This window comes from Monodelphis domestica, chromosome 1 (assembly GCF_027887165.1).
Source record: "Monodelphis domestica isolate mMonDom1 chromosome 1, mMonDom1.pri, whole genome shotgun sequence".
NCBI classification, from domain to species: Eukaryota; Metazoa; Chordata; class Mammalia; order Didelphimorphia; family Didelphidae; genus Monodelphis; species Monodelphis domestica.
The window spans coordinates 693,694,776-693,722,230 of NC_077227.1; the positions used below are offsets into that span (position 1 = coordinate 693,694,776).

Sequence of the window (27,455 nt, forward strand, 5' to 3'; positions counted from 1 at the left end):
ATAACCAGAAGACCTTGCAGAGAGGAAGATGTGGAAGAAGACTTCCCAACTGCCTAAGGTCCTGATTGTAGGGGTCCTGTGCCTCCTAATTTCAGCCCAAGGTGAGAAGTTCTGCCAGGCTGATCCAGAATGGGAGATGATTTCTGGGGGAAAGTGGGACACTATGAGACTTGTGGGTTATTTTTTTTCTCATGTTGCCCACACAGACTGTTTGGGTGGACTGGGGATGAATGATTATAGTTAGCTTTATTTTCAGGGGATAGACCTGGGTTTGCTAATAAGAAACTGATGCCCTCTTTATACATTACTGCAAAATTCTTCCATCAGTGAGATTCACTCCAGGAAACATTCAACTTAACAACTTAAGTGTCAAGCACTGTGCTAGGCACTGGGTAATACAAAGATAAAGATGACAAGGAGTTTATAATCCACTGGACATGTGTAAGTATATCCAAATATGAAAAGCATGAATGTGAGGTACTTTGGAGAGGGTGGTAACTAGTAACTGAGGAGATCAGGGGAGATTTTATGTAGGATGTAACATCTGAATGAAACCTTCAAGGAAACCATGGATTTTGAGAGTCAGAGATGAGAAGGGAGACACCATACCATGTGGACTGAATAGTAAGCACCCCAATATGGCTAGATGGCACAGTATGTGAAGGGAAGAGTGTGTCAGGACATTAAAAGGAAGAAGGGACCAGGTTTTGAAGAGCTCTAAATGACAGAGGGTTTATATTTGACTCTAGACAGGTAATAGGAGCCATTGAAGCTATGAGTGTGACATGGTCAGGCCTGGGCTTTAAAAATAGCACTTTGGTCACTATGTGGACAATGGATTGGAATGCAGATGGGTATGAGGCTATTGCTATATAGTCTAGGTAAGAGATGCCCAGGGTCGGGACTAAGGTGAGAGCTATGTAAGGGGAGCGAAGGAGAGGTTGTGGAGGCAAAAAGTATCAGATTGGTCAATTTAGTGGATTTGTGGGATGAGTGAAAATGAGCAGTTGAGGAGAACACTGAGCTTGTAAACTTGGGTGACTGGAAGATAGTGGTGTCCTCCCCTGCAATAGGAAAGATTGGAAGAGAGGAGAATTTGGGGAGAAAGGCAATGAGTTCTGTTTTGTCATGTTGAGTTTGAGATGTCTTGAGGACATTTGCTTCAAAAATGTCCTATATGCAGTTTGTGAAGTTAGAATGAAGGCCAAGAGAGAAATCATGGCTGACTATGTAGATCTGAGGAGCACTGGTATAAAGATGGTACTTGAACCTGTAGGAATGGATAATATCATCAGGTAAGAGAGAGTAGAAAAGAGAACATGGCCCAGATATGACACTGATGATGAATGGATGAAGGAGACTGAGGAGATACAGTCAGATAAGGAGGAGACCCAGGAAAGAATAATTTCATCAAAATCCAGAGAGGAAAAAGAACCCAGGGGGAGTTCTTGGTCAGTAGGGCCCAATGCTATAGTGGGATGAGGACTGAGAAGAGGTCATTCCCTTTGACCATTAAGAAACCATTGGTACAGAGAGGAAGTGAAGTGAGCAGAACTAGAAGAATATTGTACACAGTTACAGCAATATTATATGGTGAACAAATGTGAATGATCTAGCTAGTCTCAGCAATACCCTGATCTAAGATAATCCCCAGGGACTCAGGATGAAAAATACTATCTTCCTCCAGGAAAAGAACTGATAGAATCTGTATGTAGACCAAAACTTACTATATTTCACTTCCTTCATTTTTTGGTTAGAAAATGCTTACTCAAAATGACTAATATGGAAAATTGTTTTACATGATTACAAGTGTGCAATCCGTATCAAATTGCTTACTCCTTCTCAGGAAGGGGGAATCAGGGGAAAGGAGGGAGGGAGAGAACTTAGACCTCAAGGTTAAAATAAAAGTTCATTGGCAACTTTGGAGAAGTCATTTTCAGTTGAATGATGAGGTTGGATGCCAGATCACAGAAGGCCTTGAAGAAAGTGAGAGGAGAATAACCCAGTTTGAATCACCTGTCAGCACTGGGAGGGGGAAGGGAAGGGAAGGGAAGGGAGGGAGGGAGATAAATTTGGTCATATAACTTAGGAAAACTTGTATGGAAATTTATTACATATAATTGGTAAAGAATATGTAAAAATATTTTTAAAAAACAGTTTAACTAAGAAAGGGAGGTGAAATATATGGTTATAGTTGGCAGAGATGAGAGGATAATCATCATTTTTAGGTGAGGAGTCTGGAAATAATAGAAATTGGCCCTGAGTGTGAGGAAAATAGGGATCATAGGATCATAAATTTAAGCTATAAGGGCCTCTAGAAACCATCTAGTCTAATCCTCTTATTTTATAGATGAGTAAACTGAGGCTCAGGGAAAATAAATGACTTGACCAAGGCCACATAACAAGTAAGTGGCAGATATGGGATTTGAGCCCAGGTCTTTCTGACTTCATGTCTAGAATTCTTTGCACTAAAACAGTCAAAGGATTTCAGACTTGAAGAGTCCCTAAAGATCATCAAGGTCAGTCACCTCCTTTTAGACAAGAGAGAAATAGGCTTGAGGATTGGAGATGATTTGCCAAAATTCCCAAAGGCACTATATGCAAGGGCTGGGATTCCAACCCTCCTTCTCTGATCCCAAAGCCAGCATACTGTCTCCAACGTTGGTTCCTCCTAATATCCTTTATATTCTCCAGCCTAACAAAGCAACTCCACTTCCCCACCCCTGCCACCATCTTGTCCAGACCCCTCTCATCTCTCTTCTTCTCATGTCTCTTCCCTTTCCAAAGTAGTGAGATATAGTACTGGGCCTAGAGTCAGGAAGACTTATCTTCCTGAGTTCAAATCTATCCTCAGATTCTTAGTAACTGTGTGATTCTGAACAAGTCATTCACCCTGTTTGCCTCAGTTTCCTCATCTGTCACATGAGCTGCAGAAGGAATTGTGGATCATGAAGAGTCAGACATGACCGAAATGACTGAACAGCTTCCCTTTCTAGTCCATTCTATATACAGAGGCTAAAGGGATACATTCCCTCTATGCTTAGGACAGGCTTCTGTTAGTTTCTCTCTTGTTTCTCTTGTTTAAACAACCACTTTCCATGCTACTGCCTTCAGAAATTTCTAATTATACTCAGATTTTTTCTTTCTTTTTTAAATTTCAGTTTTTATTCATAGGTTTTTTTTATATATTCCTTTTCTCTCTAAAATCATTCTTTATAACAAAATATTTTAAAAAGGAGGAAAATCAGTTTAATAAAACTAATCAACATGTCATGGTATATCTGAGGTTTTGTACCCATAATTAGCCCCCACCTCTGCAAAAAAGGGAGAAGCATTAGGTTTTTCTAGCACTTCTCTTGAATCTTTTCTTTGCAGTTATCTCAATTTTCTCTTGTAGCTTCCCTCCCCTACTTTTTGTAGAGGGAGGGGAAGAGCATATGTCTTTCTCCCTTATTAGAATTCAAATTCCCAGAGTAGGGTCTGGATCATTTTTATCCCTAACTCAGAGCTGAAGGCCTTGCCTCTATCAACTGCTAATTAAATATTTGTTCAATTAAATAGTCTCTATGAACTCTGGCACTGACTTTGGCTTTGTGCCTTCTTAAGCTAATTGAGAGTGGGATTGCTAGGAGGCAGTATGTTGGCTGGGACTCAGAATCCCAAAGCTGGACAGCTCTTGAGGGAGTGCCAGAGCTTTTTAAAGGCACAATGGCTCTTCTCTGGAGCAAGCTCCCCATCACCAGAGATCTTTAAGGGAAGTGATGACCACATTTCAAAGGCACTGTAGAGGGGATTCCTATTCTGGAATGGATTGTAAGGATGGCCTCTGAGGCCCACCCATTCTAAGACTTTGTAAGGGCTCAGACCATGGGGTAAGGTTGTTCAGGGTATCTGGGGTTAGTAGCTCCAGTTGAGGGAAGGTGGTCAAGACTTTTTATCTCCATAAGTCACTTTTTGGAAACATTTAACTTTATTTTTTATGAACAAAAGTAGATTTTTTTCTCCCTCCCTTCCCATCCCCAAAACACTGAAAAAATAAAAACAAAGCCCTTGTAATAAATATACATAGTCAAGCAGAATACATTTCTAAATCACCCATGTGCAAAAAATGTGTCTCCTGTACTCTGAGTCATCGCCTCTCTATTAGGAATGAAGTAATATGTTCTATCATCAGTCATCTGGAATCATGGTTGGTCAGAGCATTGATTAGAGGTAAGCCTTTTGGAGTTGGGTTTTATATAAATATTTACAAGTTACTTGTAAAAAGGGGAGTGTTTTTAAGACTAATCTTGTATTAATTTCTTCATCTTCCCTCTGAGATGAAAGTAATCATGGAAGAAATAGGAGACTTGTATTCCAATCCAAGGAAAAAGTGGTGGATTGGGATAGGGAGAGGGATATTTAGGCATCCCGCAATTCCTGGCCCTTTGTCTGTCCCTGAGGATTTTATTTGCTTTTGTTCACAGGGCACGAGGCTGATGAGCTCATCAGGAACACTGAGTATGGAAAAGTTGAAGGGACTCAAATCACTATCAAGGAGCTTGCCAAAAGTGTCAATATTTTCTTGGGAATCCCCTTTGCCAAACCCCCCATTGGAGCTCTGAGGTTTTCTCCTCCACAACCCCTGGATTCATGGAGTGTTGTGAGAAATGCAACTTCTTATCCACCCATGTAAGTAGCTTCCTTAACCCTTCTCTTGCAGATGGGCACAGAGCCCCATCTTGTCTTATCTAAACTTTGTATCTCTCCGGATGCAGACAGCATAATTTTCTGTGGACAGTTGAAAAATGGCTCTTGAAGGAATGAATGTCTCTCCCTTTCTAGGACCATGGAGCCTCAGAGAATTGCAGAATGATAGTTGTGCACATTTATATAGGACTTAAGAGTTCCAGAGCAATGCTGTGAATTAGTCAGTACCTATATTACTATAGATAGGAAAACTAAAGTTAAGAGAGATTAAATGTCTCTCCTGAGTCACAAAGCTAGTAAATTACAAAGCCCAGATTCACTGATTCATGAATTATTAGAGTAGAAAGAGGTCAGAGAGATCATAAGCTCAACCTTCTTGTGTGTGTGCTTTTTTTAACGATTTAAGGATGTCTTAGTTTAAATATATATAAATAAAACTTACTTCTCTTTTGCCTTAGAACTGATACTTAGTATTGATTCTAAGGCAAAGGTAAGTATTTAAAATAAAAAAAAAAGAAGTTACCTGGCACATAAATGCTAGCTCTCATTATTAGCAAAAGTCAGAATATCCAGTCATATATATGTCTCATTTCCTCCTACACATCCCATCCTCTATTCTCCTTCCCTTGGGATCTTCCTTTGGGACAAAGGCCATTCAGTGGACTACAGGACCTATATCTGACAGCATATACAACGTTCTGCACCCCTACTCCTCCACCCCCACCTCCCTCTAGCTACTGAGGGGAGGGAGGCAAGTTTCAACATCTGTTCTTTAGAGCTAGTGTTCTTTGCCACATTGGAGCTGAGTCTGGCTGCCCTCCAGGGTTGTTTTCGTTTGGATAATCATTGTACATATTATTCTCCTGGTTCTGGTCACTCCCCCCTGCATCAACTCATACTATCCAGGATTCTCCAAAATTGTCTTTCATCATTTCTTACACTGCAATGACATTCTATGAATTCATATACCACAATTAGCCCAGATATTCTGGGTACCAGTCTGGTTTCCATATTTTTGCTACTATCAAATACAATACTGCCAGCAATCTCCCAGGGCAGCTCGGTAGCACAGAGGAGAGGGTGCAGAGCCTGGAACTGGGAAGACTCATCTTCATGAGTTTATACCTGGCCTCAGACACTTACTAGCCAAACGACCCTAGACAAGTCGCTTCATCCTGTTTGCCTCAGTTTCCTCATCTGTAAAATGAATTGGAGAAGGAAATGTCAAACGGCTCCAGTATCTTTGCCAAGAAAGCCCCAAATGGGGTCAGAGAGTCTGAAATAACTGGATAACAATGACAATATCAAAAAAGCAATTTACAGGCATGTATTGGGTTTCCCAAGGTTTTAGTACCATTTAAGCTTTAATACCTCCTGAGTGCTAGACCCTTCTTTTTATAGTTGAGGAACCTGAGACCAAGAGAAGTTAAATAATTTATTTGGGGCAGCTAGGTAGCTCAGTGGATAGAGTGTCAGGCCTAGAATTGAGAAGACCTGGCCTCAGATACTTCCTGACTGAGTGACCCCAACTGCCTAGTCCTTGAGCTTTTCTGTCTTAAAAAAGTAAGGATTTTTAAAAAAGGCAATTTTTTCAAGATTGGTTTAGCCCCAGGCTCTAACATTACATCTATTGTGTTTAAATAATAACAATAATAATTGTATATAATATATAATAAATAATAAAAAATAATGCAGTTCAAAGATTGCAAAGTGCTTTCCACATAGTAATTCATTTGTCCTTTCCACTGTACTACCTTGCCCATCTGTACAAACAGTTCTCAGAAACTCACAGTTTTGTGGAGTGAGCTGAAGGAACCTTAGAGATCCTGTAGTTTAACTCCTTCCGAAGTAAACTGAGGCCCATCGAGGTCAAGTGAAAGACCTGAGATCACACAGGACTATGTGGCAGAGCCAAGGTTCAAAAACAGGTGCTCTGACTTTTACTAATAACAAGGGCTAGCATTTATATACTAGGAAATTTCTTTTTAAAAAAAATGTAAATACTTACCTTTGTTTTAGAATCAATACTGAGTATCAATTCTAAAGCAGAAGAGGGGTAAAGACTAGGCAATGGGGGTTAAGTGACTTGTCCAGAGTCACATAGCTAGAAGTATCTGAGGTCACATTTGAACCCAGGATCTCCCATCTTCAGGTCTCTATTCACTGGGCTACCTAGTTGCTCCAGCTAGCATTTATATAATGCTTTCAGGTTTTCAAGGAGCTGTACAAATATTATCTCCATTGATCCTCCCCATAACCTTGGGAGATGGACGTTCTTATGGCCATTTTACATATAAGGAAACTGAGGCTGACAGAGATTATCTGTCTTGCTAAGGCTGGTAATTATCTGAGGCTGGATTTGACTCTAGGTTCAACCCGCTATCCATTTCACTGCCAAGTTACTTACTTCTACTTTGTCCCAGAGAACTATTTTAGGAGGAAAAAAAGGGCTGCTTTGTAGAGCTATTTTAGGAGGAAGAAAGGGATACTTTGGGCATTACATGAGTGACAAGTGCACATGTTGAACCTTATTCTGCACCATTAACTTACCAACAGGTTCTGGCAGTTCTCAAAGTGTGGTCTGGGCATCCTTTCAAATGGTTCATGAGGTGAAAACTATTTTTATAATAGTATCAAGATGTTTTCATTTTCAATATGGTAACCATCAATAGATCAAACTCCTAAAGCTTTTGGGGGGGGATCCTCAATAATTTCTTTAAAAAAATTTCATTTAATGAATGAATTACTTTAGAATATTTTCCCATGATTACATAATTCATGTTCTTTCTTTCCCCTTTTTCCTCCCCTCCTGGAGCCAACAAGTAATTCCACTTGGTTATACATGTATCACTCAATAATTTCCAGTAGAATAAAGGGTGCCTGACACTCATTCTAGGAGAACAAAGATAGAGAAACAAAGTGTGGCAGGAAGAGTCCTGCCTGGAAGCTAGAAGGACCAGATCAGTTTGGGTATCCCACTAACTGGACGTCCTCAGCACCTGCATCAATTACAGGGGTTTGGACTAGAGGGTCTCTGAGCTCTGTTAGGGGTCCAAAATATGATCCCAAGCCCACTTCTATGACTTTTTTAAATCTTTAGTTTATGTCTTACTAAAAATTCTGTGCCAGAAGGGCAAGGGCTAGGCAAATGAAGTTAAGTGACCTATTCAGGGTCATTCAGCTAGGAAGTGTCCAAGGCTGAATTTGAACCCTAGAATGTATTCTCAAACTAGTTTTCTTATGTGGGTATAGTGGCTTTTCTCAAAGAGAAATTCCAGCTGTTGCCTTTTTGGAATCTGATTATGGCCTTTTAATGGGAGACTTCCAGCTGCTTCCAAGCCTATAGGAGCAAAGCATAACCTCTGGCAGGTATTACTGACATCAAAAAGCTTAGCTGGGTGCCTTACGGTCAGTGGTCTGACCTCAGCACCCACCTTGGTCAGTTTGCAGAGCTTGCACAATCAGCGTGACCCCAGGCAAGTTAATTTTTTAGCCACATGGAGCATTAGCCTGCTCATTCATGGAAGGAGTCAGCTTCTGTTGGGAGGAGGAGTGCTTACATGGACACACTCCCTACTAGCAGGGAGATGTGGACAAATGTACTTGCTCTTTCCAAGCCTCAGAGTCTTGGTATATGTTCTATATTTGCCCTGCCTACCTCAGTTCTTTTTTGAAAATCAAAGGAGATGTTGGGAAATAATAATAATAGCTTACATTTACAGAACTCCAATTATGTGCCAACATTATGCAATATCTTGTTTGATCTTCACAATGCTGGGCAGTAGGGGCTATTATTATTCTTATTTTACAGATGAGGAAACTGAGGCAAATAAAAACGAAGTTATTTCCCCAGGGCCATGTAGCTAGGAAGTGTCTGAGACTGGATTTGAACTCATTTCTTCCTTTCTTCAGGATCAATGCTCTATCCAATGTGCCACCTAGCTGCCACAAAGGAAAGCAGTTAGCAAGCCATTTTGAGGGCTAGCTCATTATAAAGTTTGGCTCTCATTAACTATTATTATTAAAAATAATAAATATAATAATAAATAATATCAATACAACACTTTAAAGTTTATAAAGCACTTTACATAAATTATCACATTTGATTCTTGCAACAACTCTGAGAGATAGATACAATGTTTAGCTTCATTTTACAGATGAAGAGACTGAGACTGAGTTAGGTTAAGTGACTTGCCTAGAGTCATGCAGCAGATGAGTGTCTGAGATTTGTATTAAGGGTAAATTTTAGGGTTGAGACTGAATATATTATTTAGTGGTTGTCAGGGATTTAAATTCTAAATCCCAAGGAAATACTCAAGTCAAAATGGAATTTTATGGTGGTTTATTTGCAATAGAAAGAAGAAATTAAGAGTGAGGGAGAGAGAGAGAGAAAGGGGAAGATCTTTGTTCTGGCCTGGCCTGAGCCAGGGGGAGTTCAGAGGCCTCAGCAAAGGGGCCTTCCCAGAAGATTAAATCTAGCTTGGCTTCCAGCCATGAGGCTTTCTCCAAGATGAGGGGCCTCTTTGGAGCCTGGTGCTTTCAGAAAGCCAGGGAAAGAGGATTCAGCCTCAACCCTCACCACGTGGCCACCTTAGGGAAGCAGACTCAGGTCCCCACACTCCAGCCCTCCAAGTCAAGAACCACTGCAAAAAGCCATCAAAGTTCCTCTCTTAGGAAGTGACATGACATATAAAGGCAGTTCTTTACATCACTTCCTGTGTCTCACATGTACCAATGGTAGCTTAAACTTGGCTTAGGACAGCCCAGGGGATCAGTCATTTGTTTCTGATTTGTCACTTGCTAGCACACAGGGTCACAGACCATCCTCCCCCACATTTAATCCTTAAGTGGGGGTGTATATATTCCTGGTTGATAGAATTCTAAAGACTAAGCAGGGTGGAGTAAATCTAAAATTCATAATCCCCCTGATGATGATTGGGAGACTAGTCTCCCCAATTGATCATTAAATATAATCATCTTGCACCTCTAAAATCTTCTAACTACAGGTACATAAAAATTTCACCTTCTAAGAGGAAACTACAATAGTTAGAGATAAGAGAGGAATAGAAGAGAGAGACAGCAAAACAATGTTTTTGCTGGGCGCATTGACAAAAAACCAATTAGGGGGAAGTCCCATTTTGGCATAAGAGTTATACATTCAAATTAAATGTTCAATCAACCTTCAGTTCAATCAACCACACCCAAAGTTCATTCTGGATCTTCTTGATGTAGTGTAGGTTTTTCAGTCATCTTTCTGCAAACAGTTAATTCTCTGGATTTTAGGAGTTAGCAAGCTTCTTTCCTGGAAGATCTTTCTTGAACAAAAAATTTTAAATTTTGGATTTTTATGAAAATACAACCCCCCCCCCCCACCGGGAAGTGGGTGTTGAGAAACATCCAGTTCAACTCAATATGCATGATTGAGTTATGGGGGTGTATGAGTCAATTATCAAAAGGAGAAAAGAAAAAACTCAAAAACATAAAGAAAAAATGGGAGAAAGTTAAACTTTTGGAAGAAAGGAAAAAAAATTCAAAATCAGAATCAAAATATCAAAAATCTATGTACATAAAATTTCTGAGTAAACAAGAATAAATTCATAATAGGTGCTTTATTAGGGTCCAATTAAAGTAATTTTTATCCCACAAGTCTGTTGGACAAAATGCAATAATGTTTCACTTACCCATTTGCAGCCAAGACTACAGGAAGTTGCCAAACTAGAAGAAAGAAAAAGGACTAGATTTTTGTGTGTGATAGGGAAGTGTCATTCCCTGGTCTGATTTTTTGTCATTCTCAGGGATAGGGGGAGCCTGGATGATAGCCAAACTTTGGTACTTGTTTGTGAGTAGTTCACAAAGAGTGTGGATACAAGTCCTATGTCTTAACATATGTCAAGTGTCGCAACCTTGATTTCACACTAGGTTCAAATCCTTTTGTATTGACTTAGACGTGCATAAATCCTACCTGGATTGGTTTCTTCCTTTTGACCTGTGTGCTCTTTCTGGCACTATTCAGGTTAAGTTGTGCTTCTATAGCACTACATAGATGAAGTCTGAGCTCCTTTTTTGATCTCATTTCCTAGAATCAGACACAAACATTAATCATAGTCCCATAACATTTATCAATAAATGGCAGGTTCCCACATTTTACAGCTTTTGGGTATGCATTAATATTATAGCAAGTATGTATTTTAAGTTCTATTACTGCAGAATAAAAAATAATATTGATTGTATGTACTTTAAGTACAGGAAAAGGGAAAAAAATCAAATATTCTAATCAAAATAAAAGAAAAGCAATAATAAAATAGAATTCAAATCTTCAGTGTATTCCCAAAAAACAGTACCCACTTGTCTGTGGATTATTATCTCCAATGCCTGTGATAGGATACAGTCAATCAGTCTCAGTACTGGTGACATGTGCTTCAAATGCAAAAAAAAAAAGAGAGAGAAACTATCAAATACTATATGGCACAAGTAAAATGCTACAAAATAGTGCAGATCCATCAATAGGGAAGAAAAAATGTTAAAAATGTATATATTTTATAAATCACAGAGGTACTGTATCAAAAATTAATTTCTTCTTCTATTTTCCTTCTTTGCTACTATGTGGAGGAGAGACAAAACTGAACTTGGATCTTCCTGAGACCAGGTGCAAAACTTATCCAATGCACTAAAGAGCTCTTCTTTTTCAATGGAGCTCAGATAGAAAGTCAGGAGAAAAGTTGCCATTCAGTGTATTATTTTTTATATGTAATATTTTTTGGAATCTACATTTGATTACTTATTGCCTCAAGGAGAGGGAGAGGAAGGAGAAAATAGAATTTGTCACTCAAAAACTTAAAAAAAATATATTTGTTACCAATTTCATGTAATAATAATTTTCCACATAAGTTTTCTGATGTTAGAAGATTGTCTCCCTTCTTCCCCTCCCTCTCCCTTCCTAGAGATGGTAAGCAATTTGATATGGATTTTACATGAATTATTATACAAAACACATTTCCATATTGTTCATTGTTGTAAGAAAATAATCATATGAGACCAAACCCCCCAAATAAAAACCTAAATAAAGTGAAAAATCATATGCCTTGATCTGTGTTTCAGACTCCAACAGTTCTTTTTTTTTAGAGGTGGATAGCATTCTTTATTATAAGTCCTTCAGAATAGTCCTGTGGAACTAAAAGAAAAAACATTTTTTTTAAACCCTTACTTTCCATCTTAGAATCAGTATTGTGTTTTGGTTCTAAGGCAGAAGAGCAGTGATGGCTAGGTAATGGGCTTAAGTGACTTGCCCAGGGTCACACAGCTAGGAAAATATCTGAGGCTAGATTTGAACTCCCATCTCTAGGCCTGGCTTTCAATCCACTGAGCCACCCATCTGCCCCCAAGAACACAACATTTATTTTAAAAATAATATTAAAAATTATTTTAATACAATGGGAAAAAACAAAATATTATTTAAAATATTTTATGAACTCTTGCACCAGTGAATTAAATAACATTTTATAGTTGAATAAATTATTGGGATGTAACTTTGTTATCTGCAGGCTTCTGTATCTAATTAATATGGAAACCATTCTTGTTACAAATCCAATAATAGGCAGGACAATAGGGATGGTGCATCCAGCATTCTTTTCCAACATGATTCTCTTTTCCTTTACTGGTTTTCTATACTTTGGAAATGTTTTGTTCCATGTAGCTTGGAGATCATCACTGTTATTGTTGTTTTTGTTATTATCATTTCTGGCCCAGTAAGGGCAGTTGGTGGGACCATAGTGGAAGTGGAGCTTGACTCCATTTGGAATCCAACATCATCAAACCCCTAAATGGAGTGTAGGATCAGAGGGTGCCTTCAGTGATTCTCTTCACATCCATCCTTTTTGCTGTTTTCCAGGTGTTTGCAGGATGTCACTATCCTAAGAAAACTGATAAAGGTCCTGAAACTGAACATCCCTGTGACTACCAGTTCTGAAGACTGTTTGTACCTCAATATCTATGTTCCTGACAACACAAAGGAAGGGACTGGATTACCAGTAAGCCAGATCTCTGTAACTTTTTCAGAGCTTTCAGAGCATGGGAGTAGAATCCCAGGACATCAGAGCCAGAAGGGGCCTCAGAGTCGCCTCGTCCCACTAGTATGGGAGCAGTCATCTGCCTTGAGCATCTCTGACAAGTCACCTAGTCTTTCCTGAAGGCTCTAAGCTCAGGGAGCTTGGAACCACTCAAAACAACCCACTATAGCCTTGGCTAGCAACTCCCATTGTTAGGAAGTACTTGCTTCTATCCGATTGCAATCTTTCTCCTTAGAACTTTTGGGAGGTAGTTCTGGGATCTGGAATTTGCTAATGGAATTATTGCTAAAGGAATAAAGGAGGGGGCAGCTGGGTAGCTAAGTGGATTGAGAGCCAGGCCTAGAGATGGGAGGTCCTAGGTTCAAATCTGGCCTCAGACACTTCCCAGCTGTGTGACCCTGGGCAAGTCACTTAACCCCCATTGCCTAGTTCTTACTTCTTTTCTGCCTTGGAACCAATACATAGTATTGATTTTAAGATGGAGGGTAAGGGTTTAAAAAAATAAAATGAATGATAATGAACAAAACTGCCCAAATGTCAGCTCCCCCATGAAATCATCTCTGAATCTCAACAAGCCAACATTTAATTTGCCAATTTTTTTCCTCTCTGACTTTCCTAATGGCAGGCTGTCCCCACAGCTTATCTTTGGCTGAAACTTGTGAACTTCTTCGCTGAAGAATTCTACAAGTGTTTGGTATCAGTCATATACGACGGACACAGCACAACCTGTTATAGATATGTGTGAGGGGTTGACATTTGGCCATACCACCATACATTCTGGGGTGAAATGATATGCCAGGACAGATGGCAAAGAGGACTGGCAAATATACTGGCACAGGGCGAACATTGGTTTGATCACTGAAATGGACCTTCATCAGTTGATTCTTTTTTCCCTTCTAAATCAAGTCGCCTATAAGAACCTATAAGGCATAACCTCTGCTAGTAGTCTGTTCTGGCTGCTTAGCTTAGCTTTGAGATCAGTTACTGTTCCAGAGAAAAGTCCTGTGAACACTATTCATTTATTCCCCCCACCTCCCCTTAAAACCCTTACCTTCTGGCTTAGAATTAGTAAGGGGCTGTTGGGGTAAAGTGACTTGCTTGGAGTCATACAGTGAGGCAAGAGAGGCCACATTTGAACCCTTTCCATTGTGCCAGCTAGCTTTCCCATGTTATTAATTTATTTAATTAAAAAAAAAAAAACCCTTACCTTCCACCTTAGAATCAATACTATGTATTGGTTCCAAGGCAGAAAAATGCTAAGGGCTAGGCAATGTGGGTTAAGTGACTTGACTAGGGTCACTCAGCTAAGGAACTCAGTGAGACCAGATTTGAACCCTCTCTTTCTACTGTGCCACCTCACTGCCCCACACTACTCACTTATTGCCTACAGTGCATTCTCTATTGTCCTGTTGCATCCCTGCCTCTTGGAATCCATCCAGGGAGTTGCTTCCTGTTCCAGAGGAATAAGGATCCTTTAGAAGAGATTGCTTTGCTCTTTGTGTATCCATTGGCAGTGGAAGGACCTCCAGGAGCTGATTTGTGCCAGTAAGATACAAGGGGGATTTATACTGCCTCCAAGGCAGACCAAGAGGGCTGTTATCTGAAAGAGCAGCTCTGACACATGTCCTGGCTAGTCTTGATATACAGTATCTCAGTAAGAAGTAAATTCACTCACATTTTGTGCTTTGGTTCACAAGGTAACAGGATACCATGTTTTACTGTTGAGCAAGGGAGCTTCCTGGCCATGTTTAGTGGGATTTGTTCCTGTAAGGAAAACTATGTTTGATTCTTTTTTTTTTTTAAACTCTTACCTTCTGTCTTACAGTGGACACCAAGTATCAGTTCCAAGGTAGAAGAGTGATAAGGACCAGGCAATTGGGGTTAAGTGACTTACTCAGAGACACCCAGCTAGAAAGCCCATGTCTGATTCTTGCAGGTGATGGTATGGATCCATGGTGGTGGCCTCATTTTTGGCTCAGCCTCCATGTATGATGGCTCAGTATTGTCTGCATCCCAGAACGTGGTGGTGGTCACTATCCAGTACAGGCTGGGTGTTCTCGGATTCTTTAGGTGAGATTTGACCCCAGACAAACGTGAGTACAAATGTTTGTCCTGATGAGATACTAGACTTCTTGTCATCCTTTGTCTCCCCCACACACTAAGCCTACCATAGTAGAAGAAGCACTGGATTGGTAGCCAGAGGATCTGAGCGCAAAGTAGTCTGCTTTTGACGCCTTTGACTTCTGTTAAGTCCCTCCTTGAACCTCAGATCCTTCATTCCCAAACAGTGAACTGGATCGTGCTTTTATGAACCTGGTGCCTTTCTTCAGAATTCTCAGGCCTTCTCTAATCTATCTTTCAGCACTGGGGATGAGTATGCGTCAGGCAACTGGGGTTACCTGGATCAGGTGGCTGCCCTTCGGTGGGTCCAGAAGAACATCGCCCACTTTGGGGGAGACCCTGGCCGTGTCACCATTTTTGGCGAGTCTGCTGGGGCAATGAGCGTTTCTTCACACGTAGGTGGTAAAGGAACGATCCTGGTCTGGGAGGAGGCTTCTGATAGCCAAACCCAAGATCAAATGGCATGGACCGGAGCTTTTCTTACCTCTTTTCTTTTCCTCTCCCTTCTCCAAATGACTGGGGTGATGACTTCTTTCTCTTAGGCTGGTACCTGTCCTTGCTTGCCATTTGGAAATCCCACCAAACCCTTCTGCCCTAAGCCCAATTGAATTATCTTATCCTAGAAGTGGCTCCAAACCCTTCTTCCTCTTACTTCATCTGAGACAGAGAATGGATTTTTAAAAGTTGACCAACAACAAAGGGGAAAATGTAAAAGAAAAGGAACTCAGAATCAAAATGGTAATAATAACCATGATTCAATGCTTCAGGGCCCCCCAGTTTCGTTACTATGGAATCCTTTCTAACTTTGCTCAAAGCCTTTCTGTAGCTGAAAAAGTCATCACTCTGCAGCCAGCTTAGCCAGACATCAAATTCTTTAGTAGGCTTCTAATCAAAGCTTTTCCAGACGGCTTGGACATAGTAGAAACTTTCACCCCAATGACACATTAATGAAGGAGAGCATTTGAAGATTTGCAAAATTCTTCATATAGGTAAGCTCATTTGATCTTTGCAATAGCCCATGAGCTAAAATGAGATAACACCATTTTACAGATGAAAGCACTGTAGCCGAGAGAGATTAACCAACTTTCTCAGGTCTTGTGGGTAGAAATCATCCAAAGTAAAATTCCATCTCAAGTCCCTTCTCACTCCAAGTCCAGCATTCTGTCCACAACACACGTTGGGTCAAACTCAGAGGCATTGATCCATACATTAGGATCCCTGCTGGCCACATGGTGACTCCTTTTAAATGAAACGTGATCTATGTTTAATTGTATTTTTATTAATTTCATTAAATGTTTACCAATGATATTTTAATCTGGTTCTGGCTTACTCAAGAGGGTTGTAGGCCTTAACTGGTCCTCCAGCAATGCATCCGACCTACTGTATACCATCCACTGATGTCCTCTTGATGAGGCATCAGATGAAGATATCAAGGGAAGGATAATAATAGCTGACCAGAGGCAGCATGGTAGAGGTAGAGACCTGGGTTCAAATCTTGGCTCTGCGACTTACTAGCTCTGTAGTCTTGAACAAATCATATCATCTCCCTAAGTCACATCTCTTCCCTACTCTTTTTCCTCTCATTATTACACATATATTAAGCATGTGTGTGTATGTATATGTACATAAATATGTATATATATATATATATATATATATATATATAAATCCATAATTTCTGTCTTATGTCTTAGGTATTGGATCCAAGTCAGAAGAGTAGTTGGGGCAATAGGATTTAAGTGACTTTCCCAGGGTCACACAACTAAGAAGTATCTGAAGCCAGATTGGAACATGGGACCTCTAGGCTTGGCTCTCCATCTACTGAGTCACCGAGCTGCCCCCTAATAAATATATTTTTAAAAATTCTCTTATCTATAAAATGAGAAGCATGGACTTAGATGTCTCCACTAGCTGTAAATCTATGATCCTGATATAGCACGTTATATTTACAAAGCACTTTACAGCTATCATTTCATTTTCTGCTCACAAAATCCCAGGGAAGTAGTTAGGGCAAAGGATAGGGAGACTGAAATGCAGTGAACAGGGACAGGCATCTTGTTGCACTTTGTGCCTATACCACTGACCCAGGCAGCGTCCAAAGCTAAGTATTCCCCATTCCTGTTTGAACTAAGATTTAGGCCTGGCTCTGCCAAAGGGTCAGCAGGTCAGTGTCCCCAAGAAACTGTTGTTTATGACCATCCTATATTCTTAGCTCAGGCATGTGGCAGGGTACGAGTCCTGTCTTTCAGGTCCCCAGACTCCTCTGCCTCTCTGCTAAGCCAGGAGTATCTGGGCTTCACCATGACTGCTTCCTCCTCTCCTCTGCTGTGGTTTGGTTCCTCAGGTTCTGTCTCCCATGTCCAAAGGCTTATTCCACAGAGCAATCATGGAGAGCGGTGTGGCCATCCTTCCTGGCATGCTTTCTACCAGCTCTGAAGCAATTATATGCGTAAGTTTCTTGGTTTTTGGTCTTTGCAAACACTCATCTTTCCTTGAACGTATTGGCCTCCCAAGGCCCCAGCCAGCCCCACTGAACTTCCATGTCTCCTGGGATCATGAAGAGTCAGACATAGCTGGAAAATTACTGAAAACAATAACAACTAGCATTTGTAAAGCCCTTTAAGGTCCATTGGAATGCTATTGAATGTGCAAGCAGAAAAGGATTGTAGAGATCATCTACAATCCCCTCATTTTACAGAGGAGGAAACTGAGGCACAGAGAAGGAAGAAATGATGGTCTAATGGAATTAGTTACCTGCCGTGGATTCCGCTCCTGGCTCTGCTTCTTACTATGCTTGTAGTTTTAGGTAAGTCATTTCCCTTCATGGGGCCTCAGTGTCCTCCTCTGTAAAATGAGGTTAGACCAGAAGATGTCTGAAGTCCCTTGTAGCTCTAAGTTCAATTTTCTGACATTTCTAGAAGAGCAAGAAGACCTCAAGGGTGACCAGGAACAGGTTAGGTGAAGTGTTCTGTGAGGTCCCTTCTCTCTCTGGGGCTCTGTGATTCTGTGACTTACCCAAGATCACCCAATGAGTTGGTGACTGACCTGAGACCAGAAATGAGGTCTCTGAGCCAAAGTCAGGGTTCTTTCAACATAGCAGACCACATTCTGTCTCCTTTATAAATATTTATGTCTTTTCTCCATGAGTAAATAGTAAACTCCTGGACAGTAGGGGCTGCGTCTAATACTTTTCTCTTTCTGACCTTGCCCCCACTGAGCCCTTTCCAGAATAGGCTTGACCAAGGCCTGTGATTGTTGGATCTGCTTCCTTAGGCACTCAGACAGACTCCAGCGTGGTCTCCTCCCTGCATTGTCACTCATAGAAATGATGCTTTGCTAGTTTACTTCTGAATACGATAGGATTTCTTTATCCCTTATGAGGCTTCTAACTCTTTCTGGGGTCCTCTTTGCAGCTCGTTGCCAATCTATCTGCTTGTGATAATTGTGGTTCTGCCTCCATAATTGAGTGCTTAAGAAACAAAACTGAAGAGGAGATGCTGGCTATTAGCAAGGTATGTAAGATGAGCCAGAAGGATTACAGAGCCAATAAGAGCTGCCATATTGGCTAGGACAGCGCTGGACACCCATTCCTGACATTTTTTTCACTCCCTTTTTTGGTGGAAAATAGGATGAGGATCTTGAGAATTTCACTAGTTATCTGGGTCTCAATTTCCTTCTGTATAAAATAGGGAAATTAATTGTCTCTAACAGTCCTTCCAGATTGAACATTCTATAGTCTAAGGTCTCTTCCAGCTTTAATGTTTTACTTTGTAGGATCCTTTCCAATAGTGGCATCCTCCACTTTAAACCTTTGGTAATTCTTAGCACTGACATTTGATGTTCTAAGTCCCAGTTCTAATATCCTATATTCCGTAATTCTTTTGGTCTCAATGTTCTTTCCTACTCTAACATTCGTTTCTAATACCCCTTCCCATTTTCATATGTTAGAGTTCTATGGGGTTGTGGCTTTATGGTCAGGGTTGTGGGAGTATCATGGTGAAACTTTGCTTCAGAAATGTGTATACCCATGTGAAGGACTTGGGCTTGGTAGGAGGATGATATGGGCTGGGTAGGAAGACTGGGGGCAGGGAGACGATTTAAGAGGCTATTTAAATGGTCCAGGATGGTTGTAAAGAAGTAACGAACTAGGGAATGGACAAAGGGGATGAATATTGCAGAGGGAGATTAAACTTTTTTTCTTCCTTTTGCCTTTTTTTCTTTAGCCTTTTAAAATAATCCCTGGAGTGGTTGATGGCCAGTTCTTCCCCAAACATCCTGAAGAGCTTTTGGCCACTGGAACATTCCACCATGTCCCCAGCATTATTGGTGTCAACAACCATGAGTACGGTTGGTTCATTCCTATGGTAAATATAATTCTTGAATTTTCTCCCAATAATTCTCCTGCATTTGTGGAATGGGATGACAGGATTAGTTAAGCCCAACTCTGTGATTTTGGCATTTTTGCATTTGAGTCACAGAATTTCAGAGTTGGACAGGACCTATGATAGCTATGGAGTCCAACCTAGAGCTAAATTTCAATAACAAACCTCATAAGTGGGTGTCTAGACTATATTTAAAGACTTCCAAGGAGAGGGAACTTGTACCTCTTGAGATGGTCCATTCTACTTTTAAGCACCAATAACTGTTCATTCCATCAAGTCTAAATTTGCCTCTTTTAACATCTATTCATTGTTCTTCATTCTATCTTCCAACCAAATAGAACAAATTTCTTTTTTCAAATTCCCTCTGACACATGACATCTCAGAAAGTACTTAGTTGCCATCTCTGTCTTTGTTTACCCTTCCATACCCTGCCAAGTTTTCTTCTCCAGGCTGAATATCCTCCATCCCTTCAACTGATCCCACATGGTACCATTTTAGTGACTCTCCTCTTGATGTTGTCCAACTTGTATTTTCTTCCTAAAATGTAGTTCTCAGAACTGAACAGAGTGCTCTAGGTATGGTATGACCAAAGCAGAGTTCAAAGGAGTTATCCCCTCCTTGTTTCTGAAAGTTCTGACTCTCTTAGTGCAACTCAAGATCACATTACATTTATTTTGTGCCTGGTTGCATTATGGACTTCTAATGAGCTGTGGTCCACCAATCAAAATGCTATCTAACCATGCCTCCCTCAACTTGTACTTCTTAAATAAATTTTTCCTGAGTCCAAGTGCCTGACTTTGTATTTGTCCCCATGAAATTTAGCCTTATTAAATTTGGCCTATTGCTCTGAGCTGTTGGATATTTTGACATCTAGACTTTGTCATCCATAATCTGCCTGGCTTTATGTCATTTGCAAATTAGATATGTCCACCTTCTATGCCTTCAGCAAATGCACCCTGTTTCAGGCTTTCTTGGAAGAGTCAGAAGTGACTTCAAACCCTGGCTATTTTTTCCAAGAAATGGATTTTACCTACAGATATCCTCAGAGAGGCTCAAGACAGTTCTAGTTGTCCTTTGGTTAAAATATTCTCTACAAGTTTCCTTTCTCTTAAAGGCACCAGGCACTGTCATACCCATTTACATTGATGCAGCACTCTATATTTTATAAAACAATCATCCTCAAAGTATCCTCGATGAAGTAGAGACCTCAAAGACAATCACCCCCATTTTTGTCAATGAGAGAACTGAGGCTCAGGGAAAAGAACCTATATTCCCACAGCAAGTCAATGTAGCTCAGGTCTCCCAAATTCTAGGCCAGATCTCTTTCCTAAGGGAGTGTCATTCTTTAGAAGTGGAAGCCAAGGGGCAGCTGGGTAGCTCAGTGGATTGAGAACCAGGTCTAGAGATGGGTGGTCCTAGGTTCAAATCTGGCCTCAGACACTTCTCACCTGTGTGACCCTGGGCAAGTCACTTGACCCCCATTGCCTAGTTAATACACAGTATTGACTCCAAGACAGAAGGTAAGGGTTTTAAAAAATAAAATAAAATAAAATAAAGAAGTGAAAGCCAAAAAAAATTCAACCCCACCCCACCAAAAAAAAAAATCCCAAACCATTTATTTCATTTGACTTTGTTCTTAAAAAAAAAAAAGAAGTGAAGGCCATTGGGTCTATAGGGATACTAGATATACTATTAATGCTGAGATAACTATATATCATTTAATTGTTTGAAGGATTCATGCTTGGTCTGCTTCTCATGCCCATGTGGGCAAAGTTGGACTCATATGGGTCAGATGAAGAGGAGGCTGTGTGTTTCCTTTCTAATATTAAGGAGCTCTTCAAGTATTTGAGTTGTCAAGTGTGTGTTGGGCATTATGCCATAAACCCCAAGTCTTGTTGGGTATGTCCCGAGCATTGTCCAGTGTATGCTGGATATTGCATTTAGGCCCCATGTTATTCAGTGTGTGCTGGGCATTATTTGAGAGTGATTAACCAAACCAATGGTGATGGAGCCTCCTTAAAGAGCAAAATGAATCCTTGGATCCAATTAGTTTAAAAATGTATAAAGTTCTTGAAGCGTACTCATGGTGCATCTTTTCTTCCTCCAAAGGCCTTGGGTATCTCTAAGTTCAAAGAAGAGATGAGTAGAGAAAGCATCAGAGAAATACTTCTAAGCCCACTCATGGTAAGATAGCTGTGAAGGTAAACTTACTTTCTTCTTTCATGGTCTTAGACTCATAGTATCATAGAGTTGGATGGAACCCTTAGAGATCACCTACTATAATAATGATAAAAATAACTGGCATTTATATACTACTATAAAGTTTGCCAAGTGATTTATTCCTTTATTTCATTTGACTTTTTCAACTTTTCTGGGAAGTAGAGGCGATGATGGTCCCCATTTTACAGAGGAAGAAAATGAGGGGAAAAAGGATTAAGTGACCTGCTCAGGATCACACACTGCTCTAGGGATTGAGACTAGATTCAGACTCGATTCTTCCCGTCTCCTGATGGCTTAGTGTACTCTTCCTGCACTTCTCAAGCTAGTGCTATCCCTTCCCTGAGGCCTGAGTAACTTCTACATCATGCCCAACAAGTGGGTGCCTGATATCTTCTAGGAGAATTTAACCCCAGAAGAATAGGCCCTGGGGAGGTGGTACGAGGATCTGATGGGACCCAGGACTCATGAGCGGCAGCTCAGCCTTAAAATCAATAGACATCGATTCCCCAAACAATCACCCCCAGGTAAAATCTTTTCTCTCTTACTTGGTCTCTTCCTGGGTCTCATATAGAATATTTCTCCTGAAATTGTACACGAAATGATGGAAAGGTATTTAGGAAATACTGAGGATCCCAAAGAACTCCGAGCGCAATTCCAGGAGATGATGGGGGACTTAGTCTTTGTTAGTCCTGCCCTCCGAGTGGCCCAACACCATCAGAGTGAGTATGGCTTCGAGCCTTTATAGGAAAGGGGACAGAAGATCTCTGGGGGCCATGTGTATCCCTCTACCGCCCCCCCCCCCAGGAGTTTTCTGCCTTTGGCTTTAGCAGGCTCACCTCAACCACCTTCCTCCTTCTGCCTCCCCATTCTTCCCATCCCCTTTCATGTGGGGCTTAGTGGAGACTCCCTACAAAAACTAGTAATAGTTATCCACGTTTCTAAAGCCTATGTGGTTACTAATTATTTTATATGCATTAGCCTTCTGGATAACAATTTTTTCCATTTTCTAAGTGAAAAATCAGCCTCAGGGAGTAAAAGGATTCCCCCAAGTCCCTATAATCAGGGCTATGAGTCTACCCTAGGACTTCTTTTTTGGTTGTTTTTTAAACCCTCACCTTCTGTCTTAGAATCAGTCCTAGGTATCGGCTCCAAGGCAGAAGAGCGGCGAGGGCTAGGCAATAGGGGCTAAGGGACTTGTCCAGGGTCACACAGCTGGGAAGTGTCTGAGGCCAGATTTGAACCGAGGGCCTCTAATTCTCCAAGCCTGACTCTCAGTCGCCTGAGCTCCCTAGCTCCAAGCCCCAGCCTCCCTGCCTCCTTGGAGAGCTTGCCCGTTAGTGCCCGGTTCCCATTGTCCTCTACCCCAAAGGAGGGAATCGGTCAGGGGCCGATGGCTATGCCCCGGCCCTGTGTTCCACGTGTCAGTCACAGCGGGCGTTTCTCATCCTTCCCTAGATTCCAGCTCTCCAGTCTACTTTTATGAATTTCAGCACCGACCAAGCATGTTTAAGGGCATCAAACCAGACTTTGTGAAAGCAGACCATGGCGATGAGCTGCGTTTTGTCTTTGGAGGACCCCGTAAGTGGTGGAGCTCGGAGGGAGGGGGAAGCTGCAGCGTGGGGCGGGGGCTGAGAGGCAGGGAATGTCTGGGGCGACCATCCTCCCTGTCAGTCATCCAAGCGAATGCCAAAGTCTGACCTCTCCACCAAGCACCTTCACAGAGAGCTACTCCTTGGACCCTCACCGCTGCCCTGGGAGGGGTCCGTGTGTACGATCACACCCACTTTGGAGGGAAGGAAACTGGGACACGGCTAAGTCCCACAGCTAATAATACTGCTGACAGCTGATGGTTCAATGGTGCAGACAGACCTGGGAATGGCTTTACCTTGGGCGTGTTAGCTCACCCGATCCTCACAGCAACCCAGTGAGACGGGCGCTGCTATCCTCATTTTATAGTTTAGGAAACCTCGGCACACAGAACAAGCCACTTGCCAGGGTCTCACGGCTAGTAAATGTAAACCCAAAGATAAAATAGTCACCCACTCTGATCCTGGAGTTTATTACCCAGAAGGGAAGATGAGGCACAAGCACATACGTCAGTGAACCCTTACTAATGCCCCCATTCTTTCTTCTGGTATAGACCCTGACCTATCACACCATCTCATCCTGCATGATTCTTGTGTTTGTGCTTCTACAAGTTCTCCATAGAGAATCTACCCAATGTGCTGGAAGCCTTCCTCCCTTCCCTTCCCCTTCCCCTTCCCCTTCCCTTTCCCCTTCCCCTTCCCTTCCTCCTTCCCCCTTCCCCTTCCCCTTCCCCTTCCCTTCCCCTTCCCTTCCCCTCCCCCTTCCCTTTCCTTCCCCTTCCCTTCCCTTCCCCTTCCCTTCCCTTCCCTTCCCTTCCCTTTCCCTTCCCTTCCCCTTCCCTTCCCTTTCCCTTCCCTTCCCCTTCCCTTCCCTTCCCCTTCCCTTCCCCTTCTCTTCCCCTTCTCTTCCCCTTCCCTTCCCTTCCCCTTCCCTTCCCTTCCCTTCCCTTTCCCTTCCGCTTCCCTTCCGCTTCCCTTCCCTTCCCCTTCCCTTCCCTTCCCCTTCTCTTCCCCTTCTCTTCCCCTTCCCTTCCCTTCCCTTCCCTTCCCTTCCCTTCCCTTCCCTTCCCTTCCCTTCCCTTCCCTTCCCTTCCCTTCCCTTCCCTTCCCCTCCCCCTCCCCCTTCCCCTTCCCTTCCCCTTCCCTTCCCTTCCCCTTCCCTTCCCTTCCATTCCCCTCCCCCTCCCCCTCCCCCTTCCCTTCCCTTCCCTTCCCTTCCCTTCCCTTCCCCTTCCCTTCCCTTCCCCTTCCCTTCCCTTCCCTTCCCTTCCCCTTCCCTTCCCTTCCCTTCCCTTCCCCTTCCCTTCCCTTCCCTTCCCTTCCCTTCCCTCCCCTTCCCCTTCCCCTTCCCCTTCCCCTTCCCTCCCCTTCCCCTTCCCCTTCCCCTTCCCTTCCCTTCCCTTCCCTTCCCTTCCCTTCCCTTCCCTTCCCTTCCCTTCCCTTCCCTTCCCTTCCCTTCCCTTCCCTTCCCTTCCCTTCCCTTCCCTTCCCTTCCCTTCCCTTCCCTTCCCTTCCCTTCCCTTCCCTTCCCTTCCCTTCCCTTCCCTTCCCTTCCCTTCCCTTCCCTTCCCCTTCCCCTTCCCTTCCCCTTCCCTTCCCCTTCCCTTCCCTTTCCCTTCCCTTCACTTCCCTTTTTCTCCAATAGTGCATATACTTGTTGGTCATTGGACAAAATTCTTTCTCCCACTTAGCAGTCTTTGGAATTAATGTTTTTGTGATTGTGGAGTTGTTTCAGCTTTGTCTAACTCTTTGTGACTCCATTTGGGGTCTTCTTGGCAAAGAGACTGGCTGAGAGAGTGGTTGGCCGTTTCTTTCTCCACTGATGCATCTACTTGTTGATCATTGGGCAGAAATCTCACATTTGGCAGTCTTTGGAGTGCATGTTGCTACACGGTCCCAAATTTGTGCTCTTGGAAACCTCCTGCTTCTATCTCCATCTCCCTGCCATTGTCCTGGCCCCACAGAAGACCAGTTTGTACATTTGTCTGTTTCATGACTTGCGGTGGCAATGAATTCATTACTTTATGGCTCAGCTGCTGGTGATGCGTGTCTGTACCATCCAGTGCAGGGATCTTAAATGACGGGCATTGTCTGGGCCTGGGCCCATAGGCAAAGACTGTATAGCTACCAGAACTTGGGCTATGCTGCTGTAGCTTAGACAAGCCCTCGGTCACTTGTAGAGGGGCACACATGGACATAACAACAGAATGTGAGGGTGAAGCCCGAAAGCTCTGAAAGTTCCAAACAAGGAGAGTTCCTGCCTTTGCCTGAAGAACAGGGGAACCCTTGTGGCTCTTTGGGGTGAGACTTGGTTGTAGAGTCACACAGGCTGGGTCCTGAGGCCAACCGAAGCCCTCCAAGGTTTTCCAGTATTGCAGCAACGTGCAGAGAACGGCATCTTGGGAACTTGGCTTTGGCAGCCTCAGCAGCAGCATCTGGGGAAGTGGAAAAGGGAGACAAGATGAGGGAAACTTTTACGCCTAATGTTGACTATTTCCTTCCTGCTCTTAGTTTTAGGTAGAGCAACACCAGAGGAAAAACTATTCAGCCAGAAGATAATGGCCTACTGGGCAAACTTTGCCCGAAATGGGTGAGAATCCCCCCCTCCACAGATGTCTCTAGGAACGTTCCCTGGAAGGGACCATTTGCCTTCCTGTTACCCAGGGGTTTCCCCTAGCAAGGAAATTTTATGATTTATTTATGTTGGTTCAGAGGAAACAAAATTACCTTTGACTGTTTGGGCAAGGTCTGGTGAACAAACACAGCCCTTTCCTCAAATTCCCAAAAAGAGCATGTAGCCACTTTGGGAGAAACCCAGCTCAGCTCACGCCATCGCCTCCGGGCTCTGGGGACCTTTCTTCCTCCCTGAGAAGCAGCAGCATAAGGTCTAGCAGCAGGGATACTGGGCTTGGCCTCAGATGACCCAAATTCAAATCCTGGCTCTGTTACGTCGCACTATGAATCCTATCATCTCTCTGGCCTTCTCCCCACCATGCACCATCTGAAAGATTACGCAGGGCTGCTTAGGTGTAGGTGGCCAGTGTAATATTTATTGGGAAAGGAAATAGGATTGGAAAAACGGGGGATAAAGGGAGGTTTGTATGGGGTATGGAGGAGAGAGGGAATATTGCTTGGTGAGGCAAGGGAGGGAGATGCCCCCTGCTGAGAGGAAACAGCAGGGGTCCGACAAGGTCTTTTATTTGCCTTGATGACTGAACTGATTTTCAGCTCCCTCAATGATCAGGAAAGATAGTCCACTTATCTGACTGCGAATTCAAATAATATAAAGTTTAATAATCCAGTTGGAATTGGAGTTTTTCCTTAGCTTCAGAGTATAGGGCCAGGCCCTAGAGGCTGGCGGAGGGTTTTCCCACTTCCGTCTCCTCTATATCAGTCCAGTTTTGTATACTTCAGAATCTAGCAGTAGACAGAAAGCAAACAAGAACAGATTCGACCTTCAGAAACCTGTGTCTTCCGGCTGAACCAAGAAGAGCATGCCACTCCAGACTGGGCTGACCACGTTCCTCTCTCCTCCAACACCTGGAAGCCAGTCCCACAGGGCAGGAAGGAAGTGCTAGTCACAAGACCCTACTGCCACTCCCGGCAGGAAGGAAGTGCTAGTCACAAGACCCAACTGCCACTCCCAGTTGGCCCCTTCCCCCACAAACTGTCAGTCTTGTTTCCTTTCCACACCAGCTCTTACCTGGGTGGTGGCCACCACTTGTGGCTGACTCCTTCCCAAAGTCTCAGCCTGCCCATTCCCGGAAGGATGTCTTTTCTTCCTGACCCTCTGTGGCTTCTTGTCTCTAGGGACCCAAATGGCGCAGACCTGCTCTACTGGCCAGCCTACAACGAGAATGAAGAGTACTTGCAGCTGGGCCTGGAGCTGGCTGTGGGAAGGAACCTGAAGGCAGAAAAGATGGAGTTCTGGCTGAAGAGTTTGCCTCAGAAGAAGAAGGACCAACTATTGGGAGATCATGACTACTGAGCCCAAGACAGTCCTGCTATTGCCGCTGTCGGACAACTTCCGATTGTTTCCTTTGAGCATTTCCTCAATATCTACTAAATACAATGCACTTTGGGTCAGATATTTTGACTCTCAATCATTATTACTGCTGGAGAAGAATTAAACTGATGTTCAGAAGGGATAATAATGAGCTATATAATAGCATATCTGTAGAATAAGGAGCTGGGGAGAAGTTTTAGTTTAGTGGTTCTAATGCCAGATTTGGAATTAGGAAGGAGTGGATTCCAGTCTTGTCTTTGACACATCAAAGCTGTGTCATACCAGGCAAGTCAATTAGGCTCTTTGAATCATTTTCCTCATTTGTTCAATGAAGGAGTTAGACTAGATGGTTTGTAGATCTCTCTCTTCCTCTCTTCTAAACCTT

The 27,455-nt window shown here is 42.6% G+C and overlaps 1 protein-coding gene across 2 annotated transcripts; it reads left to right on the plus strand.

Moving 5' to 3' along the window:
- CES2.1 (carboxylesterase 2-like protein 1) lies at positions 1 to 27,152 on the plus strand. Of its 2 annotated transcripts, none has more exon segments than NM_001123356.1 (13): positions 1 to 101; positions 4,467 to 4,671; positions 12,578 to 12,716; positions 14,692 to 14,825; positions 15,118 to 15,271; positions 17,221 to 17,325; positions 18,290 to 18,388; positions 19,100 to 19,240; positions 21,368 to 21,442; positions 22,050 to 22,197; positions 22,934 to 23,056; positions 25,576 to 25,654; positions 26,875 to 27,151. In NM_001123356.1, coding segments are annotated over 13 exon segments (1,653 nt in total). In that variant the 5' UTR covers positions 1 to 28; the 3' UTR covers positions 27,053 to 27,151.
- The last annotated feature ends 303 nt before the right edge of the window (positions 27,153 to 27,455 follow it).